At 49.1% G+C, this 22,748-nt stretch overlaps 1 protein-coding gene across 1 annotated transcript; it reads right to left on the reverse strand.

The window, feature by feature from the left end:
- Positions 1-217: 217 nt before the first annotated feature.
- On the reverse strand, positions 218-20,771 carry LOC120052040 (zinc finger and BTB domain-containing protein 7A-like). The gene is made up of 6 exons (XM_038998903.1): positions 20,638-20,771; positions 19,645-19,861; positions 11,550-12,101; positions 10,844-10,879; positions 9,945-10,801; positions 218-4,126 (listed from the first exon to the last, which is right to left on the reverse strand). Exons 1-6 carry the CDS (start codon positions 20,769-20,771, stop codon positions 3,709-3,711), a joined length of 2,214 nt encoding a protein of 737 aa, XP_038854831.1. The 3' UTR covers positions 218-3,708.
- Between the last annotated feature and the right edge of the window lie 1,977 nt (positions 20,772-22,748).

Below are 22,748 nucleotides of genomic sequence, written 5' to 3' on the forward strand. Positions count from 1 at the left end.
TGGAAACTCAAGGGCCTTGCTGAGGTCTCATGCCCTCCTACCCTTAGCAGGACAAGGACATGACTTTAGTGCAAACTCTTGTTGTCTCAGCTATAGCACTATTTCCAGTGCTATCAGGCTTTATATCCCCAACCCCACCCAAAACACCCCTCTGCCCGACCTCATAAAATACCCCACCCTCCCTAAACCACATCCCATACCCTGACCCCCACCCACACAAAAATAGCCATAAAGTTGGTTAGAAAAAAAAGGAATGCTGTAGCGGAACCTTTAAGACGTTTTCTTTTACATAAAGGACAAGCTATTCCATCTACACCATTGTAAAGTCCACAGAAATAAAGGGAGAAATGTGAACTCAAGTAAATGTTGTGTATGATTCCACACAATTTGCTGCATACATATCGAGGGGGTGGGCTTTGTTGGTGTGTGGCTTGGTCAGAGGCGGTCTCATTCTATATATGTCTGGGATTACTTTCATACCTTCATATTATACACCAGACATGGAGAACAACTAGGGCATATCTCTATAAGAGTGTCCTATGTGCAATCTGGGTCAATTTTGGCTTAGCCAAAGAATAAAGAAATAAAATAGGAATAAAACTTGAAATCACAATACTAAGGCCCAAGAATGTCACCCGTTTAAATGGTTACAAATGCTTGGGAGGGGTAACTTAGAAGCCTAACACCTCACCGAACTATGGCTTTCATCAGACCTATGCATATACATGACCCTACACCGAGCTCCTGGCATTCAGGCTATACATATCAATCACCCCTTATCTACTACCTCCTAGTATTTGACTTGATCATTGTAGATGTCCACACTGACAGACTATTGAAGACATTCATCTAAAAGGAGTTCAATAACAAATCCCAGGGAAATAAAGATTGCAACAGAATACAAAGCGGGGAAAAGCTATGGAAAAGATGGTTTAGGGTGTGTGGATGTTTCAAGTATACTCACACACACACACCCCTTAGTTAGCCACTACTTGGAAAATAGTATGTGTATGATGGAACTGCCGTGCAGTTGGAGTTGGTGTCTGACTGTGTTTTCTTCCCTGCGATAATATGTGGAGCTATGAGAGGGGAGCTGGTGAACAGATGGGTGGAGATAGTTTGTTTATCCAGGCTTGCCCTGAGACCCTCCAGCCATGCACACACACACACACACACTCCGGCCCCACCACCTCCACTCGTCCCCTGCTCTGCATTAAGACATGAATATAGACTATATATATATTTTTTTTTTACCAAAACTTATCTTCAAGTGCAATCAGTTACATGGGGTTATTTTGTATTTTTAAAAGTTTGTATGGTCACAAAACCCAACATGTTCATTCCTGAACCTGCCTGACTTCTCTTAAGAGATCCAAAACGCACATACATTTCTTTCTTTTTTGGCAGCTTGTCGTCAAAAACTGAACAAAACCAGAAAACAAGCTTAACGGCAGCACTTGTGATGGGGATATTAAGCTCATTCGCCTTACTTTGTTTCAAAGTACCCGTTTCTTTGACAAAAGTGCCCTTCTCAGTAACAAAGTGCATTCAGAACCTGCTTCTTTCCCATTAAGGTGCAAAGGACTGATACTCAGGACACCGCATTGCAGCAATGGCAGGGGAATTCGATCTAAGTCACTGGCACGGCACCCTCTCCTCTGTGTGGTTAAGAGTGTACTGACCAAGACAAACATGTCCAGATGTATGTGAGCCAGTGGCCCATACCGAACACACGTCATAAGTCTGTAGAGCAACACCTAGTGGCTGCCCTCGTGTTTTTCGCCCACTTTAGTGTCTGCCTGGCTTTTAGTGCGCCAGCAGTTTGGGGAGCGTGTTTGAACGTGCCCACAACTGGAGGAGCTGCTGACACTCCCAGCCAGTCTGAGTGAGTCACACTGCGCTGATGTGGCCAGAGAAAAGACCCTGGCTGCCACACACACAAACACCCAGCAGCAGTCCAGTCAGCCACTGAGTAGACCTCCTCTACCCAGGGCTCTATCATACCCTGCACTCCACAGGCTGGTTTTGGGGCATTGGAGGACTGAAGTGGGAGAGAGAAGGCCTGATTTGAACCCGATCTGCCTGGAAACATGGCTGTGCCGAGGAGATTATATTTTAGAATGCAACAGACATTGTGAAATCCCCCTCCACTCGCCACCCATCCCCCAACACCCAGCTGCGCACTTATTTGGCCTCCCAACTTGGACAGGTATTTATTGCTCTCTTCACCACACAGGTTGCCTCGTGGTTTTGTGGTCCCCAGGACAAAAAAAGATTGGAATACGCACTATTACACACCTCCTTTTCCCGACGACCCCCTTTAAATATACATCTCTCTGTTGGATATCTTTAGTAAAGCTGTGCAAACGTATAAAAAAGGTGCTCGTCTCTCCTCTACTCATCTCTGTCTATCCCTGCTTTTCGTCTCTTTCAACCTGCTGTTGGTTAGACACTGCCCTCTCTCCTCACACCAGGGAAGATTCTGTCAGAACTGCACAAAGTTAAGCACATAGCTAATAACTCTTCTTCCTCCGGGCAGTAACTCTATACATCTCAATCAAGTGTTAAGTTTAGGACCAATGGGTTTCTCAATTCAATATACTAACATTCATACAGTTTCTTTTCTCTTTTACCCACAAGCTTCACTCTGTGAGAAATCTGACATCAAGCTGAAGGAAACCCCGATTGTTAGGCTAATATATCTCAGCATTAAAAAGGGACCAATATAATCACCGCCTAATGTATCTACATGTATACAAATGTAAAGTGTCAAGTACCCAAAGCAGTCAACTCAAACAAGAAACAAACAACGGAAAAAAATTAAGACAAATCAAAAAGAAAATAGAAAGGCTGAAATGTCAGGGTTGTGATTGGTAGTCAACAACGTGGTCACCTGGCAACATGACCATGGTAGTGCTTTAGAAACACACCCCCTCCTCTCGCGGTCCTTACCCCTGCAATGGAAGAGCCCCCCCAAACGTGGATTCAACTCGACATTTAACATTTTAAAAAGATGAACCATAGATTTAAAAATATATTTTAAAGAGTAAGTAACACTTAAATCAAATCCTTGTCTGATTCTTTCTGGAGCATTTGAAAAAAATTATTATTTCTGCATCATAGGTGTGGTTGAGTTAATCTTGCATATATTGTCATATTCTGACAATACTACTATTTCTATAGTAACTGTACATTTTAGAAATGCAAAAGAATAGAAAAAGATCGGTTGCTTTCCATCTGAATATGAGAGATCACACTCCGTTCACCAATGCAGCAGCCAATAGATGTGGGACACAAAGTTTGAAGGCTATGAAGTCCAAACCAATAGAATCTATTTTAACTGCATAGTTGCTCAGGTTTTTCTGTTGTTTGGTTATACATAAGCACTTATGCCAAATGTACAGAAACCCAGAAGAGACAGAAATGACCCAGAAAGGAGACATCATGGGGGTGTGATTTGAAGCGTTCTTTGCTCTTTAACAGACCACTGACTCGTGTTTGTGTGTCTACTCTGTTTCCTAAAGCAAAGGGATAAAATAAACTGAAAATATTAGATTGGTGACACCCTGATTTGGTATATAGAGGAATAGTTAGTTGTTGTGTTTATTTTGTTTGCCGTTGTTCATAGCGTGTTCTTTTCTCCCTTGGTTTCGGTGGCGGCCCCTCAGGGTCCCAGTATGAATATGGCGTCCAGCGTCCCTCCCTGTCTCAGTCCCCCGGCTCCCCTGCCATCTCCTGGGGCTGAGGACTGTGTGCATGGGCCCTGGAGGCCCCCTCCACCGCCGCAGCTGAAGCCGCCTCCATGCGCCGTCTCCCCCTGACACTCCGAGGGCCGGGGCCCGCCAGCCCCACAGGGACCTCCAGGAGCCCGGGGTCCCGCACACGAGGCTTGCGGCCGCGGCGGGAGGGGATGCCGTTGCAGCCGTCCTTCTTGAGGTGGCGGTGCAGGTGGTCTGAACGCACAAAAGTCTTAAAGCAGCTGGAGCACTGGTAGGGCCGCAGGCCTGTGTGCACGCGCATGTGGTTCTTCAGGTCGTAGTTGTGGGCGAACGCAGCACCGCACTGCGTGCACAAGTAAGGCTTCTCTCCCGTATGCTTACGCATGTGAACCTTGAGCTTGTCCTGCCTGCGGAGGAAGAACACAGAGGCTCAGTACAGAAAAACAACAGAATTGATTAGTACAGTAGGAACTCTGATAGCAACAAGGGTAGTTAATATAAGAAGCAAACTACAACCATTAACCAAACAATAGGCTAAGAATCACAATCTTGAAAAATTACAATTTAAAACATGTCTGTGTTGACATTGAAACAAAATAGAAAATGTTCCACTACTTTGCAACATAGGCTACAGTACATATTGTTATGTGATCTTAAAGTAGGGTGTTTGTCCAGGGTGAATGTGCGTATGGAGGCTGTTTGTCTCCCTGTGTCTATCTCCTTCACTATAACACCTAATGGACCTCTTCCAGGTTGTTTACTCTGCCATGGCAGCAAGGTCACCTGAGGACAGGCCATGAATAAATACAATAGTTTGGAAAATAATAGTGGTGGTCACACGTTCTTAAGTGTGGATATTTTGGAAGAAAGGCCTCGTAAAGTTCCAGCCATGCTGGAATTGAGGATTCTTTGCTTGTAGAACTATTTTTTCCTTTTTTTTTTTCCTTCACACTTTTCACTTACAGTTATCTACACCATTACATCTTTATCTACACCATTTCTTAAAGTACATGTAGAGACCTGGCCCGGAGCTCAACGTTCACAGACAGTGTGGCTAGGTTCAGGGGAAATCTATTTCTGCTGCAGCTACCTTCAAAGAATATCACATATAACACTGGAAAGTGGAAATAAACTCAATTAAACAAAAATGTTTGTGAATGAAACTGTATATATTTTTTATTTAACCTTTATTTTAGATTAAGGGTTGCGAAGCTTTAGTTTCTCTTGTCACTTTTTTGGACAAACCCAGTATCTTCAGAGACTAATCAATGGGTCAATAGCTCCTCTTAAAACATCAGCAGCAAGTTTACAGTGAAATAAAACTAGAAGACAAAACATACACTTTAGGATTACAGTCTGTAGAGGTGCTATCTTGTAAAAGTAGGACAGCTAGCTGTACACCTTACTAGTGCCAAGTTCAGGCCCCTCTACTTTATTAACTGAGGCTTCCCCCACAGGAGACTGAAAAGATTTGGCATGGGTCCCCAGATCCTCAAAAAGGTTGACAGCTGTACCATCGAGAGCATCCTGACTGGTTGCATCACCGCCTGGTATGGCAACTGCTCAGCTTCCGACCGTAAGGCGCTACAGAGGGTAGTGTGTACGGCCCAGTACATGACTGGGGCCAAGCTTCCTGACATCCAGGACCTATATATTAGGCGGTGTCAGACAAAGGCCCAAAAAATTGTCAAAGACTCCAGTCACCCAAGTCATAGACTGTTCTCTCTGCTACCGCACGGCAAGTGGTACTGGAGCGCCAAGTCTAGATCCAAAAGGCTCCTTAACAGCTTCTACCCCCAAGCCATAAGACTGCTGAACAATTAATCAAATGGCCACACGGACTATTTACATTGACCACCCCTTTGTTTTCACACTGTTGCTACTCACTGTTTATTATCTATGCATAGTCACTTTGCCCCTACCTACATGTACAAATTACCTCGACTAACCTGTACCCCACACATTGACGCGATACCGGTAACCCTGTATACGTATAGCCATGTTATTGTTATTTTATTGTGTTACTTTTTATTTTAACTTTAGTTTCTAAACTCTATTTCTTGAACAGCATTGTAAGCATTTCACAGTAACGTCTAAACCTGTTGTATTCAGCGCATGTGACAATAAAACATTGATTTTAATCCGTCCTTCAGCTTCCGTCACCTACCCACCCAGTCATAATATCTGTCTCTCTGCCATCCAGCCCTTTAGCACCCAGAGTGCACCTAAACAAACCTCCGGAGTTAATAAAACTACTTAGCACCCACACAAGCCACATAGGGGCACTACTGCTACCATGGTTACACACATACAGTGACACAGGGTGAAATATTTAAAGGACAGGAGTGGTTTATTACAGTGCGAAAGCAGCACACTCGTAACCCTGATCAAATAGGATTAAGATTACAACACCCGCTTCCCACTTCACTGCCGATAGGCTGCATTTAGAAGCAAGCACATTTAGATCAGGCTCGCCCGCCTGCGCAAAGGGTGTATATATATATATATATATATATAAAGGATATTTCATGTGGAAACCCTCATTAAATGCTAATGTAATTCACTAAGGTCATGGTTTATATTCAGAATAATGTATTACAGCTTTGTCATTCTTTTGTATTATTATTATATATATTTTTTTTTACATGTGATAAGGCCACACAAGAAGGCCAGAGATAATTACACACACCTGTGTAAATCTGAAGTACCCCAAAAGCCCACTAGATGTCATTGATAAAATTCAATATATTCTTTGAAAGTTACCAACATTCTGGTAGCTTTCTGGTAAACTTCAAACGTTTCCAGTAACATACCCTCCCTTTGCAACCCTAGTCCTGGGTATTTCCAGTGTGCATCTATTTCCAATGCAAGTCCATTGATTCATTCATTAAGAGGATAGATTCAAGGAAGAGGTAGTGCTCTTAAAATACAGGGAGACCAGCGACACAGCGCGCTAGTCTAGCAGTCCACCCTGGCCTGTAGCTAGCTGGGCAGCCTGACTGTGAGCACACAGATTTCATTAGCTGACTAAGGACTGGGAGAGGGAAGGGAGAGAGGGAGAGGGCTGGGAGGGGAGAGAGAGGGAGAGGGCTGGTGGGTTGGGAGGGGAGAGAGAGGGAGAGGGCTGGTGGGTTGGGAGGGGAGAGAGAGGGAGAGGGCTGGTGGGTTGGGAGGGGAGAGAGAGGGAGAGGGCTGGTGGGTTGGGAGGGGAGAGAGAGGGAGAGGGCTGGTGGGTTGGGAGGGGAGAGAGAGGGAGAGGGCTGGTGGGTTGGGAGGGGAGAGAGAGGGAGAGGGCTGGTGGGTTGGGAGGGGAGAGAGAGGGAGAGGGCTGGTGGGTTGGGAGGGGAGAGAGAGGGAGAGGGCTGGTGGGTTGGGAGGGGAGAGAGAGGGAGAGGGCTGGTGGGTTGGGAGGGGAGAGAGAGGGAGAGGGCTGGTGGGTTGGGAGGGGAGAGAGAGGGAGAGGGCTGGTGGGTTGGGAGGGGAGAGAGAGGGAGAGGGCTGGTGGGTTGGGAGGGGAGAGAGAGGGAGAGGGCTGGTGGGTTGGGAGGGGAGAGAGAGGGAGAGGGCTGGTGGGTTGGGAGGGGAGAGAGAGGGAGAGGGCTGGTCGGTTGGGAGGGGAGAGAGAGGGAGAGGGCTGGTCGGTTGGGAGGGGAGAGAGAGGGAGAGGGCTGGTCGGTTGGGAGGGGAGAGAGAGGGAGAGGGCTGGTCGGTTGGGAGGGGAGAGAGAGGGAGAGGGCTGGTCGGTTGGGAGGGGAGAGAGAGGGAGAGGGCTGGTCGGTTGGGAGGGGAGAGAGAGGGAGAGGGCTGGTGGGTTGGGAGGGGAGAGAGAGGGAGAGGGCTGGTGGGTTGGGAGGGGAGAGAGAGGGAGAGGGCTGGTCGGTTGGGAGGGGAGAGGGCTGGTGGGTTGGGAGGGGAGAGAGAGGGAGAGGGCTGTTCGGTTGGGAGGGGAGAGAGAGGGAGAGGGCTGTTCGGTTGGGAGGGGAGAGAGAGGGAGAGGGCTGGTCGGTTGGGAGGGGAGAGAGAGGGAGAGGGCTGGTCGGTTGGGAGGGGAGAGAGAGGGAGAGGGCTGGTCGGTTGGGAGGGGAGAGAGAGGGAGAGGGCTGGTCGGTTGGGAGGGGAGAGAGAGGGAGAGGGCTGGTCGGTTGGGAGGGGAGAGAGAGGGAGAGGGCTGGTCGGTTGGGAGGGGAGAGAGAGGGAGAGGGCTGGTCGGTTGGGAGTGGAGAGAGAGGGAGAGGGCTGGTCGGTTGGGAGTGGAGAGAGAGGGAGAGGGCTGGTCGGTTGGGAGGGGAGAGAGAGGGAGAGGGCTGGTCGGTTGGGAGAGGAGAGAGAGGGCTGGTCGGTTGGGAGAGGAGAGAGAGGGCTGGTCGGTTGGGAGGGGAGAGAGAGGGAGAGGGCTGGTCGGTTGGGAGGGGAGAGAGAGGGAGAGGGCTGGTCGGTTGGGAGGGGAGAGAGAGGGAGAGGGCTGGTCGGTTGGGAGAGGAGAGAGAGGGAGAGGGCTGGTCGGTTGGGAGGGGAGAGAGAAGGAGGGCTGGTCGGTTGGGAGGGGAGAGAGAAGGAGAGGGCTGGTCGGTTGGGAGAGGAGAGAGAGGGAGAGGGCTGGTCGGTTGGGAGAGGAGAGAGAGGGAGAGGGCTGGTCGGTTGGGAGAGGAGAGAGAGGGCTGGTCGGTTGGCAGGGGAGAGAGAGGGAGAGGGCTGGTCGGTTGGGAGGGGAGAGGGCTGGTCGGTTGGGAGGGGAGAGAGAGGGAGAGGGCTGGTCGGTTGGGAGGGGAGAGAGAGGGAGAGGGCTGGTCGGTTGGGAGGGGAGAGAGAGGGAGAGGGCTGGTCAGTTGGGAGAGGAGAGAGAGGGAGAGGGCTGGTCGGTTGGGAGGGGAGAGGGCTGGTCGGTTGGGAGAGGAGAGAGAGGGAGAGGGCTGGTCGGTTGGGAGGGGAGAGAGAAGGAGGGCTGGTCGGTTGGGAGGGGAGAGAGAAGGAGAGGGCTGGTCGGTTGGGAGAGGAGAGAGAGGGAGAGGGCTGGTCGGTTGGGAGAGGAGAGAGAGGGAGAGGGCTGGTCGGTTGGGAGAGGAGAGAGAGGGCTGGTCGGTTGGGAGGGGAGAGAGAGGGAGAGGGCTGGTCGGTTGGGAGGGGAGAGAGAGGGAGAGGGCTGGTCAGTTGGGAGAGGAGAGAGAGGGAGAGGGCTGGTCGGTTGGCAGGGGAGAGAGAGGGAGAGGGCTGGTCGGTTGGGAGGGGAGAGGGCTGGTCGGTTGGGAGGGGAGAGAGAGGGAGAGGGCTGGTCGGTTTGGGGGGGTGAGAGAGAGGGAGAGGGCTGGTCGGTTGGGAGGGGAGAGAGGGAGAGGGCTGGTCGGTTTGGGGGGGTGAGAGAGAGGGAGAGGGCTGGTCGGTTGGGAGGGGAGAGAGAGGGAGAGGGCTGGTCGGTTGGGAGGGAAGAGAGAAGGAGAGGGCTGGTCGGTTGGGAGAGGAGAGAGAGGGAGAGGTCCAGTCGGTTTTGTCGTGGGCAATAATCAACAAAACCAGGGATCACAAATTCAAATTCCGGCATTGGCACAGATAGGGCACCACTCGGCTTGTAATCCCCCTGTCAGTATCAGAACAGAACACTTTACAGCAGCTTCCTCCTAGATAACGTGTCACAACCCTCTTTTATACCACCTGTTAACATTCCAGGACTTTGCCATGAGCAATGTCTTTATAAAACACGTCTTTATGACACCCTGATTCCATCCACTAGATGAAATATCAAACATGTTCATCTCTGATTAACATTTTCCCGAAAGGTTTTGGCAAAATGATTTACATTACCACATAGGTAGGGGACATCTAGAGCGGCAGGCAGCCTAGTGGTTAGAGCATTGGACTAGTAACCGAAAGGTTGCAAGATCGAATCCCCGAACTGACAAGGTAAAAATCTGTCATTCTACCCCTGAACAAGGCAGTTAACCCACTGTTCCTAGGCCGTCATTGAAAATAAAAATTTGTTCTTAACTGACTTGCCTAGTTAAAAAATTGTGTACTATGCTTTCAACTATGTTTCTCACTTTAATTTCAGATTAGTACATTAGTAAATTAATTAATTGACAGAGAGCAAACATTTGGCTAAGCTAACATAGCTAATGCTAAGTAAGACTTTCCTTGGCTGTGGGACAACAGTGGTCTTGTTTTTGCTCCATCACGCCTCCTCACCATGAGTAGATGTGACATGGGGTGGTCAATGCATTAATTGGGGATTACCTGGTGAAGCGCACTTTGCAGATGGCGCACTCATAGGGCTTCTCTCCCGTGTGCGTGCGGATGTGGCGGGGTAGCTTGCCTGCACCCTGGATGACCTTGGAGCAGATGGGGCACTTCTGGAAGGCCTTGGAGCGCATCTTCCTCTCCCCTCCGCCCCCTCTCTCTTCTCCTCCCTTTCCTCCCCCCTCTCCTCCCCCCCTCTCTCTCTCTCGGCTAGAGCTGCCCCGTGCCGTCCAGAGGGGCAGCAGTCCCTGTGAGACGGCGGCAGCGGCATCTTCGTGCTGCGTGCTATTAAAGTAATTCAAGTAAAACTCCACGTCCGGGTCCTCTCCCTCCCCCAGCTCCTCCCCGGCCGCGGCCCGCTCCTTCTGCCTCTCGATGGAGTCCATCATCTTCTGCAGGAGGGCGCTGGCCGAGCCCCTCTCTCCATCCTGCCCCCCCTCTTCCTCCCCCTCTTCCTCCGTCTCCAGTTTGGGCTTCGTTGGGAGGTAAAAGTGTCCGTTCTGGGCTGGGACGTAGAAAGAGGCCCCTGGCCCCCCTCCGTTACCCCTGGCCCAGGCCAGCATGTCCCCGCCACTTTCAGAGTGCTCCACTTCCCCTTCGTCCTCCTCATCCTCATCCTCTTCATCTTCAGGGTCCTGTGTGGGGGCCTGGGTCAGGGCGAGGTCCAAGGGAGAGTAGTACTCTCTGGGGCCGCTGGGGGCCCCGTTGCTTTGGGCCCCATTGCCATGATTAAAGTGCAGGTGTGTGGGCATGTCCCTGAGCTCTGGCGTGCTGCAGCTGCTGCTCCAGTGGGCCCCTCTCTGGAAGTACTGTAGATACTCCTGGGCCCGCAGCCGATTCCCCTGCTCCACCTCTCCTCCTCCTCCACCTTTCCCCTCCTCCTCCTCCTCCTCATCATCATCATCCTCTTCTTCTCCTCGCTCACTGCCCGCCTACGAAAAAATAAAACAGGATTCCATTATTAGATCTCATTCAATGTCTAACAGAATGTGAGTGGACACATGTATATCATATTCACACAACAGAAACATATATGACTATGAACATGGCCATGCTACTGCTATTCTACACGCTCCCCACCATGCGAATGTTGTAGCTTAACTGCGATAGGTTTTGTCTGTAGAATGCAGCTTGTGAAAGAGCACCCTGTCCTGAGACTCAGAGACTGGTGTTGGCTTAGCATGGGTAAATGTTTCGAGGTCAGTGTCATTGTGACCCCAGGGTGTGGATGTGTGTTTGGCAGTGTGTGAGAGAGACACTAATAAAGAGCATGATGTGATGGCCAGACAAAGACTGATGACTGAGTGTTAGTTTGTTAGCGTGACGCGATGAGGTTGTGTGGTACGTGGTCTGTGGTGGCGCATTTGGATGGAGCTCCAGAATGGCACTTGCAACACAATAGTTTTAACAACTCAAAACAAGAGTGGTTTGACTGGTTTCCACAGAGGCCATACTGAATACATGTATTTTAACTTTCAGAAACTTTGGATCAGAAAGTTTGTCAAGTGACCATATTTTGATGCGAGGCCTGTGATGTAATGGTAAGACAGAGACTGCTGACGGAGTGTTGGTAAGTTAGCGTTGTCATGATGACCAGCCTACCGGCGGGGAGAGCACTTTGGTGTCCAGCAGGTGAGTGCAGACTTCCTGGACGGGCGAGATCTCCAGCAGGTGGGCAGCGGCCAGGATGTCTCCCACGGAGCTGTGGCTGACGGTCAGCGTGGCTGTGTAGGCAAAGTCCAGCAGGGCGCCTAGGGCCTCGGCCGCCACAAAGTCGATGGAGTAGACGTGCTGCTGGTCGGCAGTTGGACCAGAGGTGAACAGCTTGTAGAAGTATGGGCTGCAGGAGGCCAGGACCGAGCGGTGGGCGGGGAACTCCTTCTCCTGGTTGACCAGGAGCACGTCACACAGCAGGCCGCTGAGGCGCTGCTTGTTCAGGCTGCCCAGGATGTCTGCGCTGTGCTCGGGGAAGGGGATGCCCACCAGGCCCTCCTCCGCCGCCTCCCCTCTCCCTCCTCCTCCACCCCCAGTGCCCCTGAGCCGCCGCCCGCCCCTCCCGCCGGCTCCCAACGACATCTTCCACCAGCCTGCCGCAGAGCCGCCAATCACAGCCGCCGCCCGCGTGTCCGTCCTGCCGTCTGTCCGTCTGCCTGTCTGAGGGAGGAAGAAGAGGGGGAGAAAAGGAGGAGGAGAGAATCAGTTCTCAGTCTTTAAAACACAATACACAGATGCCCAATTCAATTCCTAGCCCAAAGTCCTAGGGATTTGGTAGGTATTACAGTAGCAATATGGTAATAGCATCACGTGCTTGGCCATAATATGAGGACACCGAGGTCCGGACCACTGTATTTTTTTCTCGTTTGAAAAAAAGTTTAGGAATAAAAAATATGTATTTTGTACACAAAGGAAATCAATCTAAATATTGCTCAAAGCTCAGAACGTTAATATTCTTCATCGGACTGAGTTCTAATCGCGCCTGCCTGTTTGCGAAAGAATGGAATCATGGACAGTGGTTGCTCGTTATGTTCGCCTGCGCCCCCGGATTTGCCATTTTAGCAGCACATGGAGTTTATAGTTTACCCATCTTTTTTTACCACCACATCGCTGATATTAATACAGAATAGTAAATAATATTCTATTTGTTGACCCCTTTTTCTCCCCAATTTCATGATATCCAATTGGTAGTTACAGTCTTGTCCAATCGCTGCAACTCCAGTATAGATTCGGGAGAGGCCAAGGTCGAGAGCCATGCGTCCTCTGAAACACGACCCTGCCAAGCCGCACTGCTTCTTGACACACTGTTGGCTTAACCTGGAAGCCAGCCGCACCAATGTGTCAGAGGAAACACTGTGCAACTGAAGTCAGCGTGCATGCACCCGACCCGCCACAAGGAGTCGCTAGACTGCGACGGGACAAGGACCTCCCGGCCGGCTTAACCCTCCCCTAACAATTGTGCGCAGCCTCATGGGTCTCCCGGTCACAACCGGCTGGGATCGAACCCGGGTCTGTAGCGATGCCTCTAGACCACGCCGCCACTTTGGAGGCCCCGTAAGTAATAGTCTAATAATTGATAATACGATTATCTATGTGCTCCATTGATGTCTGTCTGTGCGGAGCTTGATTAGTAATGGCTCGGAATACAAATGTGAACGCTATGTAATTTGAGAAAAGAGATATCTATGTAAAGAGTTGATGATTTTATGCATTTCATCATTACAACTGACTGAACAGTCGCTGATGCTAGGTGTCAGTGTGATTCAGTTCTCATATTTCCCCCCTTTCAGGGGTATAACATTACAATTGTATAGCTAATAGCTGGTGGGAGGAGCTATAGGGGGACGGGCTCATTGTGATGGCTGGAATATAATTATTGGAACGGAGTCTAAAATGTAGTTTCCATATGTTTGATACCGTTCCATCTATGCCATTCCAGTCTTTACAATGAGTCCATGATCCTATAGCTCCTCCCACCATGCCTGCTCTCCTAATAGGCTGTGTGTTTCTAGATGGACTGAGGTGAAGGAACCTACACTAGCTTGTTTTTGCTGTTCTCTTAACAGCATTTGAACTTTTTTTTCTCCTTATATAAAAATGCATCTTCAACCCTCGGGGCGGCAGGTAGCCTAGTGGTTAGAGCGTTGGGCCAGTAACCGAAAGGTCGTTAGATCGAATCCCCGAGCTGACAAGGTAAAAATCTGTCGTTCTGCCCCTGAACAAGGCAGTTAACCCACTGTTCCTAGGCTGTCATTTTAAACAAGAATGTGTTCTTAACTGACTTGCCTAGTTAAATAAAGGTCAAATATATATATTTTTTTATAAAAACTTCCCGACCTCACTAAAACCCTGGTTACGGCCCTGACCATGTGGTAGGCTAGGTGGAATTTTCTCTGTAATTTTTCCATCCACCCAGATATATAAGAGGTGCCTCAGGGTAAGGGCTGGTGGTTATTTAGAAATTGTGTAAGAAAGTAATTTAAAGTGCCTTCACACCTGAGAAAATACATGAAAATAATATTGTGTTGAAATTTTGCTCACTAATGCCACAATAATGTGGCGTGCCATTAATACCCACTGGGCACACACTGGTTGAATTATTGTTTCTTCCACGTCCTTTCAATTAAATTATGCTGAACTAACTAGGTCCGGGACGATACCAGTATTGCGAAACTCGTTTGTGTAATGGCAAGGACTTTTTTAGGAAAAAATCCCAAATGTTGGAAACAAACATCATTATGTTGTCATCCAGAGTCAGATTAATTATTTTCCAAACTATAGCCCACAATATTTTACATACAAAAGGTTTTAAAAAGGACCAAAGAGTGAACTGCTTCGTGTTTTCATTTTTGCCATGGAAATAACATTACGATACTGGTATCTTCACAGCCCTAGAACCAACATGGAATAAAAGTTGATACTGTAGATCAATCACTATTAAATCATGTCAGAGTTCCTATTGGCCAGTTTAGCTGAAGAACTGAAAGTTTTCAAAACGGCTAATTTCTTTTGTCAATAGCCCATCACTACAGTCCTCTACAACACCAGGCCCCAGAGTTCATTAAAGAGCCTGAAGGGCCTGGTGGTGAGCCATGTTGTAACATCACCACCATACAAACACTACAGATACCATTGATTTCACTGACAAACAGCTACTGGCCGACATACTGGCTTTACAGACCAATCTAATAGAAACTACAGTATAGCTATGGCATACATCCTTTTTGGCCAACATCTCCCATACATAGTCAGTGTTGAAATAGCTGTCATCCATGCTGTATCTGTAATGCTGGATGTATTGGCCCACTGTTGAACCTATTACCATGAGAGAGAGTGAAGGGCAGTTTGAGGGAGAGCAGGGAGGATCAGAGTGCATGCTGGGAGGAGGAGCAGGGCCGGGACTGTACAGCAGGCTGTGCGTCGCTCTGTGTCAGTTAGGAAAGGGGGAGGAGGGGGGCGGGGGTTACAGACCCCGTGGAAAAACCTCACTGGAGGAGGAGGACACGCACAAGCTGCGAGGGAACGGTATTAAAAAGGGAGGTTGTCAATCCGGTCTGAGCCGGTTACCCCACCCTTTACTGTGTGCCAAGTTTCAGGAAGGCTGTGCCCTCGCTCACGTGTGTGTGTGTGGGGGGTGGGGGGTGGGGAAGATTAAAATGATCGACTGCAGCTTGCAATGCACGGGGGAGGGGGGCTCGGCAACACAAGTCTTTCCTGATTTGTCCATTTACAAACACACTTACACAAGCACAGACAAACACACACACACACACACATTAAATAAAGCCCACCCACCCTTCTCCATCTGCCAGGGAGACCCAGCAAGTGGGATTATTCTCTATAAGAGCAACGCATTCAAATGACATTCCTTCAGATTAAGGCTCTTGGTATATACACTAGCTGTGCTCAACCTGGCTGCCTCTCCTCTCCCCTGCTTGGCTCTCTCCCACACCTCACAAAGCAACGCCTCTCTCCACACCTAGAGATCTGGCACCGCAGCAACACTAACCACAGGTCATACTCCGGTAACGCTCTCTGAAAAGTCAACTCTGGGTAGTGCTAGAAACCTAATTGCACTTTCTCTGATGTTAACTCCACTCCTTCAACAAAGAGGAAAAATCCTTAACAAGACCTGTCAATCATGCCACCTCATAATGTGTGACATTTAAATGCTTTACTATGGTAAACCGGTACATCTGTCTTGCGGTAATCTTAAAACAAACAAGCTTGCAAATGGAAATAATACTGTCCCACTTGGTTCCATGTGGAGTAGTTTGTGTCTTTTATTCATGACACAATGCCCTTTCATTTCGGCTCAAGCCAAGTTAGAGCACTTTCTTTCTCCTTTAACCCCCTACTATTTTATATGCACCTGACCACACCGCCACTACAACCTCTCCCATTGTTTTTCTGATAAAACTGCCCTGTCTGACGTGGGAACATTTGATTATCCTCCACCTCTCATTTGAATATGCTGAGGGAGGGCAGCGAGAACAGAGACTCAGAGAGAGAGCGAGAGAGAGAGTCGGAGAAGGCAACCGCAGGGTTAACGGTCATGTCCTTCACAGTGTGGAAATAGATCCTGAGTGAGCCCACAGAGACCTCAGCCAAGTCAACCTGCTCTCACTGATGCTGCTGCTTACTGCACCAAGCTGCTGGGCTGGCCCCTGGTGCAAACCTGCTTACACATTATCCTCAGGACATACACGCCCGACCCTGGGTCACACGCAGATCTGTGGAGGCTGAGAGGAGTTAAAAACAGTCTCATAGGCTACCTCATACAGCCCAGTCACCATTGAGGCATGCAGGTGTCCTGTCTTGTACACAGGAGCTAGGGGGAGAGGAGAAGAGGCCGGGGCCAGGATGAACCCACAGAAAGAGGAGGAAACAACAGTGCAAACAAACCTGATCCTGACACCTACTCATGGCTTGAAACATTCCTTATCACTTATTCATGGCTGTGGGTGACAGCGGCCACAGCGCCACACCGTGTCCCCAACGTCTCAGTTCCCAGGGCCACCACCGACCCAGCGTTGCCTGCCTAGTTCACTAGATCCTACTCTGCACGCACAGGGTGCTGCTTTGCAAGTCAAACCACTACTTACTGCTGCAGATCCCACCACCCCACCCCTCCCCTGCCTGCCCCGACTCACTCACCCCCCCCGATACGTGCCCAGCAAACGTGGAGAACAGCTATCAAGATTAGATTTCGGGGACGATCCCATGCAAGACACTCTGAGCTGAACATCGACTTTGTTTCAGTTCTATTGAACTTTGTCTATTTGGCTTTTAACACCTGACTGTGATAAATAGGCTTCTGTCCTAGATAGAACCCTTCTTATTTAATGACCAATACAGTGACACCTTGTGGTTATACTGGTAGTTATAAAACCTGTAATACACTGGGTGGTGCGTTATACTGGAAATATAATCTCAGGTCAACTGGGACCCGGATCAAAGAAGCTACAGTCTTTGTCTGACACATACTGTTCATTCCAGGAGTAAAATGACTATCAACCTTACCCACGACAAGCTCAGGTGTTCCTTACATGACCAAAATGAAAGTCGCTGAAACTGAGTGTTTTGCTATAATGCCTTTGAAGTGCAGTCCACCGCACACTTCTTTGTTTCCCTGCTGAAGGGAGCAACACAGAGACCAGAAAACAAGCATCCTTAGCAGAACAAGCAGTGCAAGTGTGTGGGGGATCAGTGGTATATCTGTGAATAATTTAACTCCAACAACACTGGAACAATTACAGTAGACTAGGGTATAACTCATAGAAGCATAGGGTGGGTGATATAGATAGACAGCAGAGTGCAAACAGGTTGTCTTTCCCTGGCTGACTGTCACGGGCTAAGACCAGCCACCTGCTGATTGAGCCCAGAGAAAGGGAATCACTGGACTGAGGTCACCAGGGTTCAAGGTCATAGGATATTACAAGATAATCAGAAATACTATGGGGAGGAGGGGGGCAGGGGCTGGCCAGTTCCAAGAAGAACAGGATTCTGACTGAGGCTGAGCCTGGCCTAGTGTGGCTGTGTGATTCATTACTGCCAGGCTTCCCGGGATAAGAAGCCTGATAGGTCCTGAGCAGGAAGAGGGCGAACAACTGATAAAACTGGAGGTGGGGCTGTGCTGCTCAACTTGAAACATGGCAGACGGCTGCCAAGAATCAGACACAATGCCCCTGACTGAAAGGTAGTGGGCGAGGCAATCTTAAACAAACTCACAACCTTGACATCAGCCCAAGGAATACTGTAAATGTAATGTGCTTTGAAAGTGTCTGAGACTCGAGAAACCTTTTCTTAGCCCCTGTAAGAAACTAACCCTTCACACTGCAGGAGGGGTTAGACACCATTATATAAAGTCCTTATACCATGTTTGTCAATAAAGGTTAAGTGCAAGAGGAAGTGGGAGATTTTTATGATTTCATATCAAAGGTCTAAGTTCTTTAAGGGTACCATTACCCCAGAGATCAAGAGATAGCTGGAGAGCCACTGTGGGGAATCAATAACTGACTACTGTATGGGTTTACAGTACCATCCCCCTTCTCCTAGCAAAGTAAAGTAAACCAAAGTGAAGGCTCGACTTGGCTTTCCTTGCCTCCCTCCTCCAGCCTGAGCTAGCTGGTCCAGAAACAGACTTGCACATCTGGTAGCACCGTTTCAAACAGAGACACAACCTCTTCTACTGCTGGAACTATACTTCTCTAACGCTGCCATGCTGTTAGTCAGGAAGTAGTGGATCCAAACTCACAGTAGCACTAAAATCAGCTGCACCCCTAGTAGAGCCAGGCCCAGCAGCAGTAGCCCTCCTCCCCTCAGCCCTGCGCCATTCTGTGCAGGCGGCTGTGCATTGTGTGCAGAGGACTTCCTGTGTGTCTGTGACAGGCGTGTAACAGAACCCGCTCTGTTATCAGATGACCATCCCTCTCTCTCCCTCTTCCAGACACTGCACTGCGCTGTGCCCCTGCTGGCCAACCACATCGCCCACATCCCCTTCAGCCTGCTGAGAAGGCTAGAACAACGTCTGGAAATGAGACAGGAACTCACCAGCCATGAGATTGTCATATGCTACCCCCTGATCACAGGAGACTTAAGCGAACACTCCTCTCTCCATACGTAGTACCAAGGTCAACATGGGATTTCTCAGACAATAGATTACTCAGACAAAAATGTGTGACACCTTGGAGACAACCCACCGTGTAAAAGGAAAGTGTAAAAAGTGAAGTCCCACTCACAACACAACGGCCTACTCTTACCCTGGGCTGCATCTCAGCCTCTAATTTGATCAGGTTGTGTGAGCTGCTTCATAACCCAGCAGGCCCAGGACAGCCCCTATCACTCCCCCCAGACTCCACAACAACAACACAACAGACAGAGCCATGTCTGTGTGTCTGTCTACTTGGGACAGGAACAGTGGGACATTTAGCTGCTGACAAGGGGAGTTCCCCCTTAATAATGGGGCAGATTATAGTTCAGTGCACCACTCAAAAGCAACATTACCCCAAAATGAGGCCTTCCAAAGACTGTCAGTAAGCATGCATGCAACCTGTCTCCTCCTGTCACTGTGGACCTGCTAGTTTGGGGCATTATGGTGCACAACATACAAGAATATCAAACTGTATTCAACATGCTCACCGCCAAATTGATGGGTGGTGTCTAGGGCCTACCCACAGCCACTGAAGTCCCCTGCAATTCCCCTGGATGCTATTGTGGGTAACATGGAGCGTCCCGACTTAACCTCTTAGTGGAATTTATTCAGGCTGAAAGTGCAGCCTTTTGCAATTGGTACTCAGGGGTAGCAAAAGTAACATCAGAACACTGACATTTGAATAATTTTTAAAACACTGCCTGTGAAAGCTATCTAAACACCTCTCAGTTGTGGGTGTCTTTATTACAATACAATATGCCCCTTCCTCTCTCTTACCCACACACTTCAAAACAAGTCCAACAAGTATGGGTTGCCAGAAATATGCATCTGTAAATTAGAATAAGTTATGGTTCCTGCAAAATCTTTTGACAACCCACCAACAGACAGACAGACAGACAGTAGGCTAAAATACATTGTGACACAAATCACACAATGCCAAAAGGGCTACTTGAGGTGAGAGGGATGAAGAGAGTGACAAAAAGGAGGGTGTGGGCAGCCGGGGAGAAGGACAACTGAAGGAGGGTGTGGGCAGCCGGGGAGAAGGACAACTGAAGGAGGGTGTGGGGCAGCCGGGGTGAAGGACAACTGAAGGAGGGTGTGGGCAGCCGGGGTGAAGGACAACTGAAGGAGGGTGTGGGCAGCCGGGGAGAAGAACAACTGAAGGAGGGTGTGGGCAGCCGGGGTGAAGGACAACTGAAGGAGGGTGTGGGGCAGCCGGGGTGAAGGACAACTGAAGGAGGGTGTGGGCAGCCGGGGAGAATAACAACTGAAGGAGGGTGTGGGCAGCCGGGGAGAAGAACAACTGAAGGAGGGTGTGGGGCAGCCGGGGTGAAGGACAACTGAAGGAGGGTGTGGGCAGCCGGGGTGAAGGACAACTGAAGGAGGGTGTGGGCAGCCGGGGAGAAGAACAACTGAAGGAGGGTGTGGGCAGCCGGGGAGATGAACAACTGAAAGTTAATAAACTAATACAGGAGTTCCCAAGGGCAGTGGGCAAAGTTTCCAGTGGTGGCTCGTTCTCTACACTTCACTAATGAGGGGAAATTGTCCACAAGAGGTGTCACATTTTCTTCCATCATGTCACAGTTGTGCCTGATGGTAAGGAGGGAGATATCATCTGTAGCTGACTCACTTATAACATTAATAACACCATTAATAACCATGACACCATTAATAACCATTAACATTACACACAATCACACTATTTTAGATGATCAAATTAACAATCCTCATTTTAAATCATCCCAGTAAGTAAAGTGTTAAAATGTCACAGTGTGTATTCCCAAATCTTTAAGACAAGTCTCTCTAAACATGATGTGCTCTACCTGCTCTGAACAGTGCCCTATTTGCCATCTTTTTTTTTATCTGCAAGTGGGTCAGGAGCTCTGAAGCTCCATCCCATGCCCCTCTCTCTCTCTCTCACACACACACACACACACACACACACACACACAAAGAGAGAACCTGGTATTTATTTCCTCAGCTCTCCTCCTCCTTTCTCTTTCCTCAGTGTCAGGGGAGAGAGAGTGCAGTTTGAGCTCTTACCAGCTGGGCAGAAGCACGTGTCCCTTCCCCAGGCCCTGTCCGGCTCTCCTGTCTCCGTGTCTGGGTAGGGCCCTGCCTGCTGCCTCAGTACTGGAGCTTTTGCAGACAGGAAACTTCCGAGTGGCCCTAGTCATACAGGCAAGCCCTTGCCTGATTCCACACAAGCAGACACCTACTCCCCCCCCCCCCTATTTTCAGCCCACTGCTCTTGCATATCTTCCTCATCTGTGATTGGCTTGACAGCCGCTCACTCACCACACCTCCTTGCTGGGATAGGCTGGCAGCTGTTCCCTTTTCTGTATGGCCAAGGGCAAGGCACTCTGGGATGTAGAGTCCTTAAATGCTATTTGACCTGCTACACAGCCCTTGCTGTGAACTACGAGTCCCAGCTTTCCGTACCTTGCCACCCCCACTGCTCCAAGCCTGTTCCAACGTAAGCACTCAGGGCAGAATTATACACTACAGTATGTTGCTAGCAGGATGCCAGGTATTAAAAGTACAGATCAGCCATCAAACAGGGCCGTGCTGCATACTAACAAAAGGCTCTCGGCCAGAACGTCACAGCCAAACACTGTATTCAGTGAGACTACCCCTCTGTCTACGTTTTAAACACACTTCAAGAGGCCTGACCAAATTAAAGACTAATTTCTATTCTGATCAATTCCAAACCAGGAGGAAAGGACCAACCCAGCAAAAATATATTTAAACACATTGCTCGTAACTTTTCCCTCCAAGCATGATTTCTTAGTGAATGACAAATTCTGAAAAGTTGTCATTTGCTTGTCATCGTACCTTGTTCTACATAATTCTTTTTGGTTCCTCCTTCCTCTTGTTCAGAACCCCCCCCCCCCCCCCCTCCGAACCTCCCATCCACCTCATCCTCTAAGTGCTTCCACCTGCCCAAAAAGTTCATGCCTCAAACACACCAAATAAAACTGAAGCCTCCCCCAAAAGGTAAAAGCAGGAATCAGATAAGTATTTTACCAGGAATAAAAACATATCCATAACTACTGCCTGCGACAACCCCCCCCCCCCCTCCCTCCCCTCCCCTCTTGCTCTCTCCTCTCTCTCTGTCCCCCTCCCTCATTCCTTTCTCTCCTTCTGTGCCTGCTCCCTCCGGTCGACAGGCCCTAGGCGGACAGCGGGGTGTAAGCGGGGGTGCTTTTAGCTCACCTGCGATGGCCGTGGTGGTGCTTGTTATGGGTCAGCCCTCCTCTCCTCCTCTCTCTCCCTCTCTAACTGTCGTGCTGCTCAAAGCCCCGTATGCGCTAACCAAGCGCCAGCAGATCAACTCAATTCCCTTCCTGGTTTCTGGAGGGCAAAGAGGTCCCTCCCTTTCTCTCTCTCTCTCACCCTCTCTCTCTCTTAAAGAAACAGCATTCCATTAGATGTTTCTCTTGCTCTCCTCTCTGGGGAGAAAAATAAAAGAGATTTGTCTGTGATCAAGAATGGACATTTGTCATCTCAATGACATAATTCAAAATGAGCACTTGACTTCATCCTCTTGCTGTCGGTACAGTTGACAACAGAGTCCATATTAATTGGGCATGAACTGATTGTAGTTCTTACCTTAGTCTTTTCTCTTCTACCGAATCACACCCACCCATCCCATAGCCTGAGGTCATAGTGTCCCACCCCAAAAACAAGCCTTGGTACATTCCAGGACACAGGGGCTGCCAGTAACCCCCTAGACTCTCAATCTCTCCCTCTGTCCCTCCACCTTCTCACATTGTACTAGAATACCTGTACCTTTTACAGGTAAGACTACAGAACATGCCTCACCTCTTGTCATACTAATCCCACTTTTACCAACACTTCTTAGGTGGCGTGTAAGACACCAGTCAAAATCAAATGGTTGGGCTTTATATCTCTTATAAGGACAACGCATTTTGACTGTTTTCTAACATGCCTACGCACTTTTTTAATTTTCTACACTGCACACCTGGACAGTCAGTCAGAGTGGGATGGAGATCTTCCTTACTCTAAACAGGCATCACACGGAGTATGAACACGTTATCATGTATGAAGTGAAATGGCTTACCTTATGTAATGTGATGAAACAGCTAGCCATGACTGGTGTCTCCTCGGTCTGACTGGAATCTGTTGCACCC

Source organism: Salvelinus namaycush, chromosome 8, assembly GCF_016432855.1.
Source record: "Salvelinus namaycush isolate Seneca chromosome 8, SaNama_1.0, whole genome shotgun sequence".
Lineage (NCBI taxonomy): Eukaryota > Metazoa > Chordata > Actinopteri > Salmoniformes > Salmonidae > Salvelinus > Salvelinus namaycush.

Coding starts and splice junctions, on each gene's coding strand:
- LOC120052040 (XM_038998903.1), bottom strand. CDS start 20,771: ATGACTAGGGCCACTCGGAAGTTTCCTGTCTGCAAAAGCTCCAGTACT. Junction 19,862..20,637: donor CACGTGCTTCTGCCCAGCTG/GTAAGAGCTCAA, acceptor ACCCTCCTTCAG/TTGTTATTCTCCCCGGCTGC. Junction 12,102..19,644: donor CTGCCCCACACCCTCCTTCA/GTTGTCCTTCTC, acceptor TTCCTCCCTCAG/ACAGGCAGACGGACAGACGG.